The sequence below is a fragment of the Artemia franciscana genome, chromosome 14, assembly GCF_032884065.1.
Source record: "Artemia franciscana chromosome 14, ASM3288406v1, whole genome shotgun sequence".
In the NCBI taxonomy this organism is placed as follows: Eukaryota; Metazoa; Arthropoda; class Branchiopoda; order Anostraca; family Artemiidae; genus Artemia; species Artemia franciscana.
In genome coordinates, this window is record NC_088876.1 from 11657028 (window position 1) to 11672152 (window position 15125).

The 15125-nt window shown below is 35.1% G+C and overlaps 1 protein-coding gene across 1 annotated transcript in view; it reads left to right on the forward strand.

The window, feature by feature from the left end:
* LOC136035307 (proclotting enzyme-like) overlaps positions 1 to 15125 on the forward strand; it is a 68099-nt gene that overhangs the window by 2693 nt on the left and 50281 nt on the right. Inside the window, exon 2 of the mRNA XM_065717005.1 lies at positions 12998 to 13242. Coding sequence (XP_065573077.1) covers positions 12998 to 13242 — 245 coding nt within the window. The remainder of the gene's footprint in view (positions 1 to 12997; positions 13243 to 15125) is intronic.

The following is a 15125-nucleotide window of genomic DNA, read 5'->3' on the forward strand; positions in this document are numbered from 1 at the left end:
ACTTGCGGCAAAATGACTAGAGAAAAAAAAGAAGGAAAATTTGAAAAGCAAAAAAGCCAATCCTTAAAACATGGCCTAACTGACAAGCTGTGTTTTTCCTACAATATTTGAATATGGTAAAAAGCCTTTAACATCAAGAATAAAGTGAAGTTTAGTCACCAGTGTCCTGAAAATCGGAACTTAGGGGTGTTACGTTGTTATGATTAGAGTCATCTAAAGTATTTTTAAGAAAAATCAATCAAATGAAACAGTAAAGTTTTTTTTTATTCGAAAGCTGTCATGCGTTTCAAAAGAGACTTCGCAACTGCTTTTGTCTTGTTTGGTGCTATAACAATGAAGTTTTAATTTTTGGTCCAGCATACACATTTTGTTATTTATCCACAAATTTTACCAATTGAAAATGCAAAAAACAATCGTATTTTCTAAATAGAGAGAGTGCATACCTGCATCAAAACAACCATAGGGAGCACATGGCACATGAGGTCTTTGGACGCATTGAACATCCAGAATAAAGGAAAAGGATATTATAATGATATAAAAATATACATTTTGATGAAAAGGCAGGGGGCATTAGCCCCCTCCAACGGTTCGTGGTAACGAAATGTAAGCGAGTAACTTAAAGTTTTACTTTTTGTCCCGATTCTTTTCGAAAGACTGCAGAAACACAAGGGCTGTTTAATTAGATTAAGGAAATTTTAGAAAGCACAAAGAAATTTTACCGTAAAGAGCAAGATACTGAGGAAGGGGCAACCCCCCTCATATACGCAATATTTTTTTTATTAAATACTCACTTTTTTGAATGGAAAACGATGAGGTACAAAGTTTTTTTTAGGACCAAAAAGACAGACAGAAATATCAATATCGTCACCGTCATACCGAGACATTTATATCTGACACTTTCAAACACATGGTCAATGGCCAAAAGCTGTTCACAGTACTGTTCTCGCTGTTTGAATACTAATCTGCATTGCCTTGTTGATCATCCCTTCGAGAACGGCTAATCAAATGGCTTTTGAAAATTATCTCCGGTGTTCAAAAAAATTAGATATGATTTATAGTCGAGATAGATATAATACAAAAGTAGCCTTCTATCGAAGTTAAATAAAAAAAACAAACAAGTTTTTTAACTGAAAGTATGGAGCGACATTAAGACTTAAAAACGAACAGAAATTACTCCGCGTATTAAAGGGGCTGTTCCCTCCCCAACGCACCGCTCTTTACGGTAAAGTTTGACTCTTTCTCTCAATTCTACTCAATAAAAAAGTAAAAAACTTTAACGTAAAGAGCGGGACGTTGAGGAGGGTACAGCCCCTTTAATACACGGAGTAATTTCTCTTTTAATTTTAAGTTTTAATGTCGCACCTTACTTTCAGTTAAAAAAACTCGTTTTTTTATTTGATTTCTGAACGTTTTTGAATTAATGCATGTTTGATTTTGGCTCTCTGCACATAAATGATTAAAATGAAATTTGCAGATTAATTCTTTTTTTGGCTAAATGGCTTTTTCTTAGTTTTGATCAGACGATTTTGAGAAAAAAGGTGGGGGAGGAGGCCTACAATTTTTCGGTTACTTAAAAAGGCAACTAGAATTTTTAATTTTTAACGAACATTTTTATTAGTAAAAAATATACGTAAATTACAAATTAACTTACGCAACGAACTTCTATATTCGTATATTTTTATTTGCGTATGAGGGGGTTTGCCCCCTCGTTAATTCCTCGCTCTTTACACTAAAGCTTTAATTTTGTCCCAATTCTTTAAGAATGACCCCTGAATCACACAGGCCGAAGAATAAATAGTTGAAATTGCTAAAAATACTTTTGCATAAAGAGCGAGGTATTTAGGAGGAGATGACCCCCCATATGCATAATAATCTCTATTCGTTTTATTCTAGTTTTAATGCTGGTCCTTACTTTCAGTGGAAAAAACTTATTCATATTTATTTTTTCATCATTTTTTTTAATAGTGCTAGAAAATCCTGCGCCCTCTTAATGGTATATCTCTTCTCCCATGACAAATTCCTCCAAGGGAAGATCCTCTTACGTAACCCCTTCCCTAAACACCCCTCCCCAACCCAGAAATCCCCCTGAAAAGGTCTGTAGGCTTCCAAATAACCATTACTGTATGTAAACGCTGGTCAAAGTTTGTAACTTGCAGCCCCTTTCCCGGGGACTTTGGGGGCGTAAGTCAGCCCCAAAGACATAGTTATTATGTTTTTCGACTATGCTGAGAAAAATGGCTATCTCAAAATTTTGATCCGTTGACTTCGGGAAAAAAGAGCGTGGGAGGGGACCTAGGTGCCCTCCAATTTTTTAGTCACTTAAAAAGGGCACTAGAACTTTTAATTTCCGTTGGAATGAGCCCTCCCATGACATTCTAGGACCACTTGGTCGATACGATCACCCCTGGAAAAAAAAACAACAAACAAACAAACAAATAAATAAACACACAACCGTGATCGGTCTTCTGGCAAAAAATACTAAGTTCCACATTTTTTTTAGATAGGAGCTTGAAACTTCTACAGTAGGGTTCTTTGATACGCTGAATGCGACGATGTAAGTTTCGTTAAGATCCTATAAATTTTAGGGGGTGTTTTCGCCTATTTTCCAAAACAATGCAAATTTTCTCAGGCTCGTAACTTTTGATGAGTAGGGCTAAATTTAATGAAACTTATATATTTAAAATCAGCATAAAAATCTGATTCTTTTGGTTTAGTTTTTCGGAATTAAAAATTCCCTTTTTTAGAGTTTCATTTACTATTGAGCCGTTTCGCTCCTTACTACAGTTCGTTACCACGAACTGTTTGATAGCACATCGCAATAGTAAAATGCAGCTGGTGCTAATTAATAGAAATTGTAATGTCAAATATATTTCCAAAAGTAATAATCTTTTCGAAGCGCAACTTTCCTTAGTTACAGCCGGAGGAATCATTTTTGAGTTTCCATGTGTTAGGTTTAAGATCACAATTTTTTTTTAACATGCTCACTTCAAGTTTTGCCCAAGATATATGCATATAAATAAAGATGGCCTTCATGATAATGTGAAGACCATATAAGCACACACCAAAATTATGTTCTTTTCTGCTCGGGAAAACTACAAGTGTGGTCTATGACAAGTAATTGATATGGATTGAGCATAGATTATTGCCCAATTCTTTAATTTTTCTTTCATGCATTGTGTTAGACCTGGTGTTTTTCACCGCCTAATCCTATTGAAAAAAAAACGAAAAAGAAAAGAATTCCAATTTCACGAAATATAAGGATTTTTCACATCGAAATATTTACCATTCCTTTTTTTTCGTTTAGTCCAACTATAAACCACTACACATCGACACCACTAGTTAACCATAAAAAATGATTGACCTCTGGCAATCTTTATTTCGAGATGAACAATTATCACCTACAATTTAGGGTGGAGGAAAAATTCTTTGGAAACTTACTAAGTAAACTCAATAATACTTATTACTTAAAATTAAATATAAAAAATTTTGTAGTTAGCTTTATTCAATATATGGGTTAGAGAAAAATATGAACTAGTGCATGACAATACATTTTCAGATACAGGAAGAAAAAAGGATAAAAAAGGATAAAGAATAGGATAAATAAGAAGGAAAAAACTTTATTTAATATATCACAAAATTCAGTGTTTGTCACAAGAGCCACTTGATAAGTGTTGGCGTGGAGTCATCTTTAAAACGAAATCAACTAACAAAATTTTTTTTTTAAGCTGAAAGTAAGAAGCGACATTAAAAATTAAACCGAACAGAAATTACTCTGTATGTGAAAGGGGCTGCACCCTTCTCGACGCCTCGCTCTTTACGCTAAAGTTTGAGTTTTTGTCACAACTCTACTTTTTAAAACAATAAAAACTTCAGCGTAAAGAGTGAGGTGTTAACGAGAGGACAAGCCCTTTCATGTACGGAATGATTTCTATTCGTTTTAAGTTTTAATGTAGCTCCTTACTTTCAGTAAACAAAACTTGTTTTTCTATTTAATTTCTCAATGTTTTTTAAACTAATGCAGGTACAAATTTGGCTCACTGTAAATGAAAAATTAAAACAAAATTTGTATTTTTAATTAGACAGATTTATTCCGTATATAAAGGTTGCCCCCTCCTTAATACCATGCTCTTTACGCTCTAAAACTTTTTGCGCTATTAAAAAACAAGTTCCTGTTCTAATTATGTGGCCCCCGTGTTTCAGCAGACGCTCTTAAAAGAATTGGGACAAACAATCAAACTTTACCATAAAAAGCAAAGTATTGAGGAGGGGGCTCTCCTTCATAAATAGAAGAATTTCTGTTCGTTGTCCAAATAATGCTGGTAAGTATGGCTCACCCTTTATGAAATATACCCCTCACAAAAAAACTCCTCCGTGGAAATTTGATACAACGTAAAGTGCACCCACCCGTCAAGTTCCCTTCAGACAGTTCCATCGTCGCTGAGAATTCCACTCCCTGTAAAATTGCTTGCGGACAATTCAGCGAGAAAAATTGTGTGTACCATTTCTCTGTACCGTCTGTACCTTACGTATCCTCTGTATCGACGTGGATCAGCATCTATTTATAGGGAGGTCTATGCGGCAAGGGTAATTCTTTTACGGGATTAAATAAAAAAACAAGTTTTTTTTAACTGAAAGTAAGGAGCGACATTAGAACTTAAAACGTACAGAAACTACTCCGTGTATGAAAGGGACTGCTCCTCCCTCAACGTCCCACTCTTTACGAGGGGAGCAAGGGAAAAGGCCTAGTTTCCCTCCAATTTCTTGATTACTTAAAAAGGCAACTAGAACTTTTAATTTTTTACGAACGTTTTCATAGGTAAAAAAATTACGCAACTCACGAATCAACTTACGTAGCGAACTTCTATATTTGTATGTTTTTATTGCGTATATGAAGGGGCTCACCCCTCGTCAATACCTCGCTCTTTACACTAAAGCTTAAATTTTGTCCCAATTCCTTAAGAATGGCCCCTGAATCACAAAGGCCGTAGAATAAATAGTTGAAATTACTAAAAAGACTTTAGCGTAAAGAGCGAGGTATTACAAGGAGGTAAGCCCCTCATATGCGGAATAATTTCTGTTCGTTTAAGTTTTAGTGCTGCTCCTCACTTTCAGTAGACTAAGCTTTTCATATTTATTTATTCATTGTTTTTTTTTAAATAATGCAAAAAAATTCTGCGCCCCCTCCATTGAGAGTCTCTGCCCCAATGAGAAGGTCCTCCAAGGAAAGATCCTCCCACGTCGCCCCCCTCAACTCTCCCTCATACCAAAAAATCCCCCTGAAAACGTCTGTAAACTTCTTGGTAACCATTACTATATGTAAACATAGGTCAAAGTTTGTAACTTGCAGCCCCTCCCACGGGGACTGCGGGGGAGTAATTAGTCCCCAAAGACATAGTTATTAGGTTGTTAGACTATGGTGAGTAAAATGGTTGACTCAGAATTTTGATACGGTGACTTTGGGGAAAAATGAGCGTGGGAGGGGGCCTAGGTGCCCTCCAATTTTTTGGTCACTTAAAAAGGGCACTAGAACTTTTAATTTCCGTTAGAATGAGCCCTTTCGCGACATTCTAGGACCACTGAGTCAATACGATAACCCTGGGGAAAAAAACAAACAAAAAAACAAATAAACACGCATCCGTGATTTGTCTTCTAACAAAAAATGCGAAATTCCACATTTCGTAGATAGGGGCTTGAGACTTCTACAATAAGGTTCTCTGATACGCTGAATGGTGTGATTTTCGTCAAGATCGTATTAGTATTAGGAGGTGTTTCCCCTATTTTCTAAAATGAGGCAAATTTTCTCAGGCTCGTAACTTTTGATGGGTACAACTAATCTTGATGAAACTTATATATTTAAAATCAGCATTAAAATCTGATTCTTTTGATATAACTACTGGTATCCATTTGGTTTGAGTTTTGATTACTATTGAGCCGCGTCACTCCTTACTACATTTCGTTACCACGAACTGTTTGAAAATGCAAGTGCCATAGGACAAATTCTCTACATAAACGTGCATGTCTAGACTTTCATCTCTTGTATGTAAAGTAAATAGAATTTCATTCGACAATTTATCCTTTGATGAATCCTACAGGAAACTATATGAATTAACAATGCAATCCTTAAATTGTGATTAACAACTATTTGAAAATGACTTAACCGATGGAATCTTTGCAAAACTCATGGTATCATTGTATTGGATTTGTCTGGTACTCAAGATGTGAATATTGTCCAAAAGGACACAGAACGTATAGAGTGTAGCTTTGCCAAACCATTAGAGGACTGACTGACATTAATCTTGCTAAATTAATTTGAAACCTATTGGGATATTATCCCTGATGGCAGTGTTCACAATTATACTTGGTACCATATACATAAATAAAATTATTCAATTTGAATCCCTTCATGTCCAAACAAAAATCCTATTTAATATCTTTGGATTTCCTCGACCATATTCAAGGTGTTAATAATACCCTTATCATTGTTAACAGTAGCCCATCAAGTGTAAAGACGGGGTATTGGCTATGCATCCTTCAAACAGCGAAGAATATTGAATTTTTTGATCCTTTTGGCCTACCGTATGCTTTCTACACGTGGAAAATCTAGTGGAAAATCTATTATTCAAAATTGGAAGCGAGTAGAAGATTTCTCAACCAAAAGCATTGCTTTTCATGCACTATTATATTTTATTTGTCGATATTACGGACATACTTATAGTCAATTTCTCAGTATTTATGTAGACAATCCTCTATTGAACGACTTTCTAGATGAAAATACTCTTTTCTACCTGTATAATATAAATTTCACTGCCCTAAGAGTGAAATACTTTAAAAATGCTTGTGAATTTATATGCAATTTAAATACAAATAAAAATCTGCCAATTGTATACAAACATAATGGACATGTATAAAACATTTTTCAATATTGACTATCTTATTGCCAAAAAGAAACTGACTCACGATCGATAAAAGGAATATTCTTTGCTATCACTAGTCACTTATTCTGATCGCCTATTGGGTTACTAAAGAGATTGTAGTAGTAACTAAAACTCTGGGTAATCTTCCAGCAGACGCACAATGTCGCTTTATTTTGTTTCCATTAGTATGTGATTGCATTGACTAAATACATCTGGGCCACGACGTAAAAGTCTCAGAAAATATTCAAAACACGGTGAATCACTTCTTATTATATGGTGAAGTATTCTTTGAGAAAACATTTTCCTTTGAAAAGATACCTCTTGAAAACCATCATCTAGAATTAACCATTTTTCCAGAATTAGGAGGTTCCGTATGATTTTTGTTTCTCAAATATAGGCATTTTTAATCTTGACATTCTCACTACCGATTATAGACTCTAATTAAATGATGGATCTTTCTCGCAAGTAACAAACTCACTACTTTTATATATATTGATTCAAGTCATTGTATTCAATATATTTCACTAATGCATTGTATCCGCCTTGTAATACTTATACATGTATTATGCTCATTTTACTGCAAAGCATAGCTGTCTTTCCGAATTGAATTTACTGGATCATTACATATTTTGCAAACATCTCGTCCCATTCTAGGGCTAGCCGACAACCCCTTGTAATTTCTACCGCTACACTAGGCCCTCTAGGTTCTGTTTCGTCATTGCTAGCACCTTCAATATCCAATAGAGTAAAAGCATCCATTACTAAATAATATTCCAAAAATAATATCCTCGATGTTGACATTCAGCCCTTTATCAATAATGAAGTCTAAAAATGCATGTGTTGTTGAACTTCAAAACCGGTTTTACTGGATTATAAAGGTCAACGAGAACCAGAACAAGTCACGTAAGATTGTGTCATCTTCACTTTTAATTATTGGGTTATGACGAATTTGGACTATACCCTTACTTGGGAGATCCTTAAAGGTTTTTTCTGGCTTTTGCGTTTTTTACAAAAATCAAGGAATATACTCTGATGTAACATCTATATTTGCATCTTGATTTGGCGGGGGCCTGAACTCTAACAACTCCTATGACGTAACATCCATATAAACTATTACGTAACACGTAAATTCGTATCTCGACTAGTCCCCCTGAAGGTTTTCCTTACTCCTTAGGTTTTTAAACATAAGAGCCAAAGAAATTTTGAAGAAAACACTTACATAATAAACAAAGCCCAATTATGTAACATATACAAGCATTTTGAAGAAAATTAATGCCACCTGAGTCTTGAAGAAGATTTTTTTTAAGTTTCAGGACCGGAATTCGATGGGATAAAGCTGCGTTTAAATAAATTGAGGCGTCACTACTAATATTGACCATACATGAATCACGAAATATCTGCACAAATATCCATATTGTTGTGAGTAAACGTGTTCGTGGACTTTTTCACGAACAAATACTATGCGTAAACAATGCGCAAATTTCATAACTTACAGGCCTCCTACCACAGACTCTGGTGGGTTATGTTACCCCAAAGAACATAGTTATTGGATCTTTCAATTGTGCCGAAGAAAAGTGCTGTCTCAATATTTGGATTGGATAATTTTGGGGAATGGGAGGGGAGCTAGTTGCCCTCCAATCTTTTTGGTCACTTGAAAAAGGTACTAGTTCTTTTAACTTCCGAAAATTTCTTAATAATTATAAATCGATTGGCTACCTCAAATTTTCACTGCATAAAAATTTCGCCCCCCCCCTTTTGGGATAATATTGCTGCTTAACAGCAAATACGAAAGAAACGTTATTGTCTAACATTGTTATCCAACAAGGCAAAAATGGCAAAAAGACTACTTTACTACAGCGCAATATTTTTGCTACTAAAAAGGAGCAACAGAACTTTCATTTTTTGGACGAATGTATACCCCTTTGATACTCTTCCACCGCTGCTTTGATAAGATCACCCCTGGAATTAATGAATAAAGAAACGAATACTAGTTGACGGTCATTTTTTTCCAAAACAAAAGAAAATTCATTTGCTATGTAGATAGGGGCTTGTAACTTCTTCAACAATATTTTCTAATATGCCAAAGTAGACTGTGTGATTCCCATTAAGATTGCTCCTTGTTATTGGGAATTTCCCACTTTATTCTAAAATGGGCAAATTTTCTTAGGCTCGTAGATTTGAGAGGAAATTTTAACACAAAAGATTTCACATGCTTGGAATGATCAAAAAAAATTAAGTTCCTTAGATGTATTGCCACGAATTATTTGCCACGAACTTATTGCCACAGACTATTTGCCACGAACTTATTGCCATGAACTATCCGTGGCAATAAGTAATAACTATTTGTGGCACGAACTATTTGATAAACAGTTTACTTCCTGCAGCACAAATAAAACTTGGTTTACCGGTAAATAGAGATAATCACTACCCAAAATGTAGGGGTATAAAGGGGGGGGGGATTTGGCTAACTGGTTATTTGCTTCGCCAAATTTGTTACTAGACGAGACGGAACATATTCTCAAAACGGTTTTACTGATCGATTATATAATTCTTTGAAATAAGAAAAAATCAAAATATACCTGAGGCTTTTTGTTGTCATTGTAACGGACCATTATTCGGACCACGCCTTACTTTTTCATCTATTATGCCACAAGCAGAGTTTAATTAATTCAATTATGTGTTTTTTCTTTCGTCCATAGCAATAACTATTATAGTCGAAACGTAAAAAGCATTCTAAGTTGCTTAAGCAGATTTTGGGCACAAAGTTAATATTATCACTACTATTTTATTGCGATATTTGAAGACAATATACAACATTCGATTAATTATAGCTAATTTTATATTTGAACTCTTAATTACTAGTACATTTTCAGCAAGTTATCAAGATGTTATCCAGACTGTATATGATGAGTGTTGCCAGGCAGGATTGGAGGGGGGAGATGGAGACTAGTATTTCTGCGTCAAACAAGTCTCTCATCAAAAGAACTTCTAGCGAGCCTATAGCACCACCCATTCCGAGTGGGCTTAATATTGTAGAATCTGTGCCAGATCTGATACAAAGCTGAATGAGTTAATCATCATTTGAATATCAGCTGGAAACCCCTTTTCAAATCTCTAGTTTCATTGGTTTACAAGACGTTGTTGTTGTTGTTATGCTCTCCTCTGTGCTTTATGCACCTGTAGAGCCTTATCACGTGGTTGTCATTCACTTTTTAGAAATAACGATTAAATAGCAGAAACATTAAATATCTAATGCTCTACCAATGTCACTGAAGAACTGCACTAAGATGTGGGCGATCTCTACATTTTCAGGAACTGATTTAAATCCTCCAAGTACTAACTGCATTGAAGGAGCTACATTCTTTTTACAAAGAAGCCAAATATATTTGAGCGATAACCATTGTAAATCAGGCAGTTAAAAACAATATGCTCTAAGTCTTCTTCCACATCAGCACAATTGGCACACAATGGGGGGTTTACAAGACAATATGACATGGTTTTGCATTTGAATTCCTGTCCTGCGTATTGGATTATACCTGGGACTGGTCAAGCTCATTTTATTTACGATAATTTATCTTCCTTACATTAATTGATCTCTCGCTAGGACTTGAACCAAGGGTGGACAAACTATAGGGCAAGTACCATGGCTCGTTTGCTGATTAAATGGTGGAATCAAGTGGAGCATGGAGTGAATCTTAGCGTCTGTATATATCTGCTTTTACTGTATGGTCGATTGTCAGAAACAAAAAATAGTAAATAAATTCTACTTGGAAAGTGAATTGACAAGGCAGGATTCATTGAACAGAGCGGAATTACCTTTTTCATCTATTTAAATACGTCGCAGGATTTGACCAAAGGGCCAACCTTTGCCATTGTGGTCTCGAGATTTGAAGCAGTTTTGAATTCTCTTTAATTCATTATGCTATAAAATAGACTGATAAAGATAAACACAAAAAGTGTTATTGAATGCAGGATATGCAAATATTGGCCCATGGTATGTAAAAGATGGGCCACCCTTGGTCTAAATCAGCTCGGCAGCCACAAATTTCAAAAATGGCGGTCAAAACAGCAATTTGTCATGGTATCTGGCCCTTTTTCCTGGCATGCTTGCCTGATTCGACAAAGAATACATTGAAAGAAGTTACAGGTCATGTGAGTTTTTCTCATCACCCTTTTATAATTCAATAACCCACAGATTTAGGGGAAAAAAAAAGAAAAATTAAGAGATACATTAATTCTAACGTGGGATTTTATTGGATTAAATAAAAAAACTAGTTTTTTATCTCAAAGTAAGCAGCGACATTAAAACTTAAAACGAACAGAAATTACTTTGTATATGAAAGGAGCTACTTCCTCATCAACGCCCCGCTTTTTACGCTAAAGTTTGACTCTTTCTCTCAAATCTTCTTTTTAAAACAGTAACAAACTTTACCGTAAAGAGCGGGGCGTTGATGAGGAAGCAGCCCCTCATCAAGATGATGAGAAAGCAGCGCTTTGGGAAAATAATTAGCGTAGGAGGGGGCCTAGATGCCTTCCAGTTTTTTTGGTCACTTAAAAAGGGCATTAGCACTTTTCATTTCCGCTAGAATGAGCTTTTTTCGCAACATCCTAGAACCACTTGGTTGATACGATCACTTCTGGGAAAAAACAAAAACAAACAGATAAATAAACAAACAAACAAACACGCATACGTGATCTGCCTTCTGGCAAAAAATACAAAATTCCACATTTTTGTAGATAGGAGCTTGAAACTTCTACAATAGGGTTCTCTGAGATACGTTGAATCTGGTCATGTGATTTTCGTTAAGATTCTGTGACTTTTAGGGGTGTTTCCCCCTATTTTGTAAAGTAAGGCAAATTTTCTCAGGCTCGTATCGTTTAATGGGTAACACTAAACTTGATGAAAGTTATATATCTAAAATCAGCATTAAAATGCGATTCTTTTGATGTAACCATTGGTATCAAAATTCCATTTTTTTAGAGTTTTGGTTACTATTGAGCCGGGTCGCTCCTTACTACAGTTCGTTACCACGAACTGTTTGATTTACAAGATATGAAATTCTGATACCCACCGAAGGATCTTTGGCTATTGCAATTCTAATCAATCAAGTTTTCGAACTGTTGCTATATTTGTGTGGCTTCAGGCTCTTTTTCGTAATATTAAAAAGTTAATTTTTCGCATTGCAGCACCCTATGAAGTCAGATCCGAAAGAAAGCCACTATTTAAAAGTAAAAATTATTCGGAAAATTTGTCTCTTTAAGGAGGTTCTTCGAAAACGCAACCTTTACTCTTTGTTATCATGGGCTGCTGTTTTGTTCCCTATTAGGCTGCTGCTACAGGTGTAGCATTAATTACAGTTTCTCAAGGTTAGACTCTCGCCATTTGAATAAATACCAGTTATATAAGTACAATATTACGGAATTTTGATTTCGGACGGTCGAAATATTTCGACACTATAAATGCCCTCGTGCACATGCGTACTAGCCGCTGTAAAATGTGCTAAATTTCCTATGGAGCTGTTTAAAAAGATCGAACCTCAATGAAGTTAGTGCCATAAGCAAATTCGGTTGGTATACCCCCCAATATTTTCACTCTCATCACAAAAATGAAAGCCTCTAAGGTTGAAAAGTCAAAGAAACAGAATAGTTTTCAACTAGGTTAATTAGAAATTAAAAATACGCAAATTTGGTCTCTTTATATTCTCTAGAAGCCTCAGTTATTTTATCCTCATTAAACGTTTAGTCCAGTACATTAAAAAAAATGAACTCATCGTTTTTTCAATTTTGTTCAAACCTCTTGAGCTGATGCTTTGAGATCTATTTTACCCTGCAAATAAATACTGGTTGCATCGCCCCCCTCCTGAAGTCGATTACTGATGACTTTCACAGGTGGCTGTTCTGCTTAAAGAAATAAGAAAAAGAAGAAAACACCAGTATTTTTCTCGTTTATCTTGTGCAAAAGTCAAAACATTTTATAATAACTTTTTTGCGGACTTGGCATAAATTTAAGCAACCATAACCAAAGTTGTTAGGAAATTGTTGAAAACAGCCTAGAAACCCCTAATGATCAATCAATTTTTCAGATCCACAAGACATTTTCTTCGAAAATCCGGCAAATCGCCCAGATGAAGTTACAAATAAGGCTATGTTATTGGCAAAGGGCCCAGGAAAGTCTTGTTACGACCCGAACAACATACCTGGAGTGTGTCGAAAATTGATTGAATGTCCGCAAATTTCCAGAATTGCTTCTTCAATATCAGTCGGAAACAACTTGCAGTACTTGCAAAAAAGTTTGTGTGGCTATTTTGGAACAAATTTTGTGGGATATGTAAGTATTACCGTCCTAATGAAAATTAAAGTAGATATCTTAAATATGGCATCACATAGAAACAAAAAGAGTAACATAAAAACAAAGAAACATAGAAACAAAAATTATAACAAAAAAAAAACATTCGCTCTTTTTCTTTGCTTAGTGAAAACCTATATAATATAATTTCCTCTTTACCTCTGACGTATCTACCTTAGGTTTAAGAGTGTCCGTTCTAAGTACATTACCCCTAAAATGCAATGTGATCACTTAGAAACAGCTAAAGAAGACACTAGCGCCATGAACAAAGTTTCCATGTCAAAGCCATATAATGCGTAAACAGATTTTGAAAGAAAATATGCCCGCCGTTCCAATTAGTTTATTTATAAATCGTTCTGAATTTATCCTCTTCACAACAAGAGGTTCTTTGGAGAATATTCACGACAAGGAGGTATCAAGAAAATTATCTCTAGGAGATATTTACAAGTTTAAATAAACATGTAATACAATATCCCTCCTAGAAGGATCGCTGTCTTAGAAAGAAATGTCAGGGGTTAGAAAACATTTATAAATGTCTGGATAGGTAAACATTCTATGTTCCCAAGAAAAAATGATAGTATGGTTTACCGTGTGAACTGTTCGTATTCAAATAGAAACAAGAAAAACACCATTCTGTTCATATGCCCCTCAGAAAAAGCTAAAAATACCATTCTATCTATATATCCTTATGCTCCAATGCATTGTGTCCGTGCATCCCCTACTCGGTCTGTACGGGAATGACACCAGGATCTTAACCGTTCTACACTCGTATGTAGCTTTATTAGAACTATATAAAAATACCGAGGTGACTAGACCATATATTATCTTAGGTCAAAAACAATATGTATATAAAAATTTTAAAGTCTCTTCAGCACCAGAAAATTACCGGGTTTTTCTAAATTCGATCCTTCAAAAAAATCTATAGTACGGAAATTTTAGCTGAAAGCACGCGGAAAAGGATTTCCATAACTACATCTCAACAAATGGATAGTTTGTTGTTTCTGAAAAAACCTTCACAGTTGTATCAGCTTATTGTCCACCTTCATACAAAAAACCATCTTTATGTCTGTATCCGATTGAAGGAATCAGAAAATGTGTGCTTTTATATTAGGTGGGGATATCAACGCAAAAAGTCCTCTTTGGCTTAGTACTAATAACGCAGATGGGAAAGGACTCGTATTGGAACTGTTTTTTCCAAGTAGGTTTGTTGCGTAAATGATCCATCAGTAGCGCAACATATGCAAGAATGAATACCATGCAGTAACTGCCGTCGGAAATCGTTTGTGATATTTATGATTGAAAAGTGTTAAATTGTCCTAGTCTTTCAGATCATGTTACACTTCTTTTAACCTAAATTTTTTGGACTGACGACTCCTCCAGTGTAAGCGTGACTGATCTACGTTACAATTGCAAGAAAGTGAATTGGAAAAAATTAGAATAGACGTATTTTAAACAACATCGACGACTTATGCTCGAAGCCTTTAGAAAATAATCAAAAGATTGACAAATGTGTTCATAGTCTTAGAACTATGATAGAAATCGAAACTAAAACTGCAATACCTGAGAAAAGAACCATGATTCCCAACAAGTATATAAGATGGTGGAACCCCACAACTAACCAAATTCAGGTAAAATCACAGAAGAGCATTTACTTAAACATTAAAGTTTACTTAACTGAGGAAAATTATTATTCTATGAAACTGGAAAAAGGCTGTATTTGAATAAAATTAAAAAAGTCAAAACTTGGAGATTGGAAGAGGTTTTTTGAAAAATAATGGTAGCTTACTGGAGTAGGCCTACAGTACGTAAAACATCCTTTAGCCATTCTCTATGGTGTTTCTATTTATATAAGAAAAGATATGGGT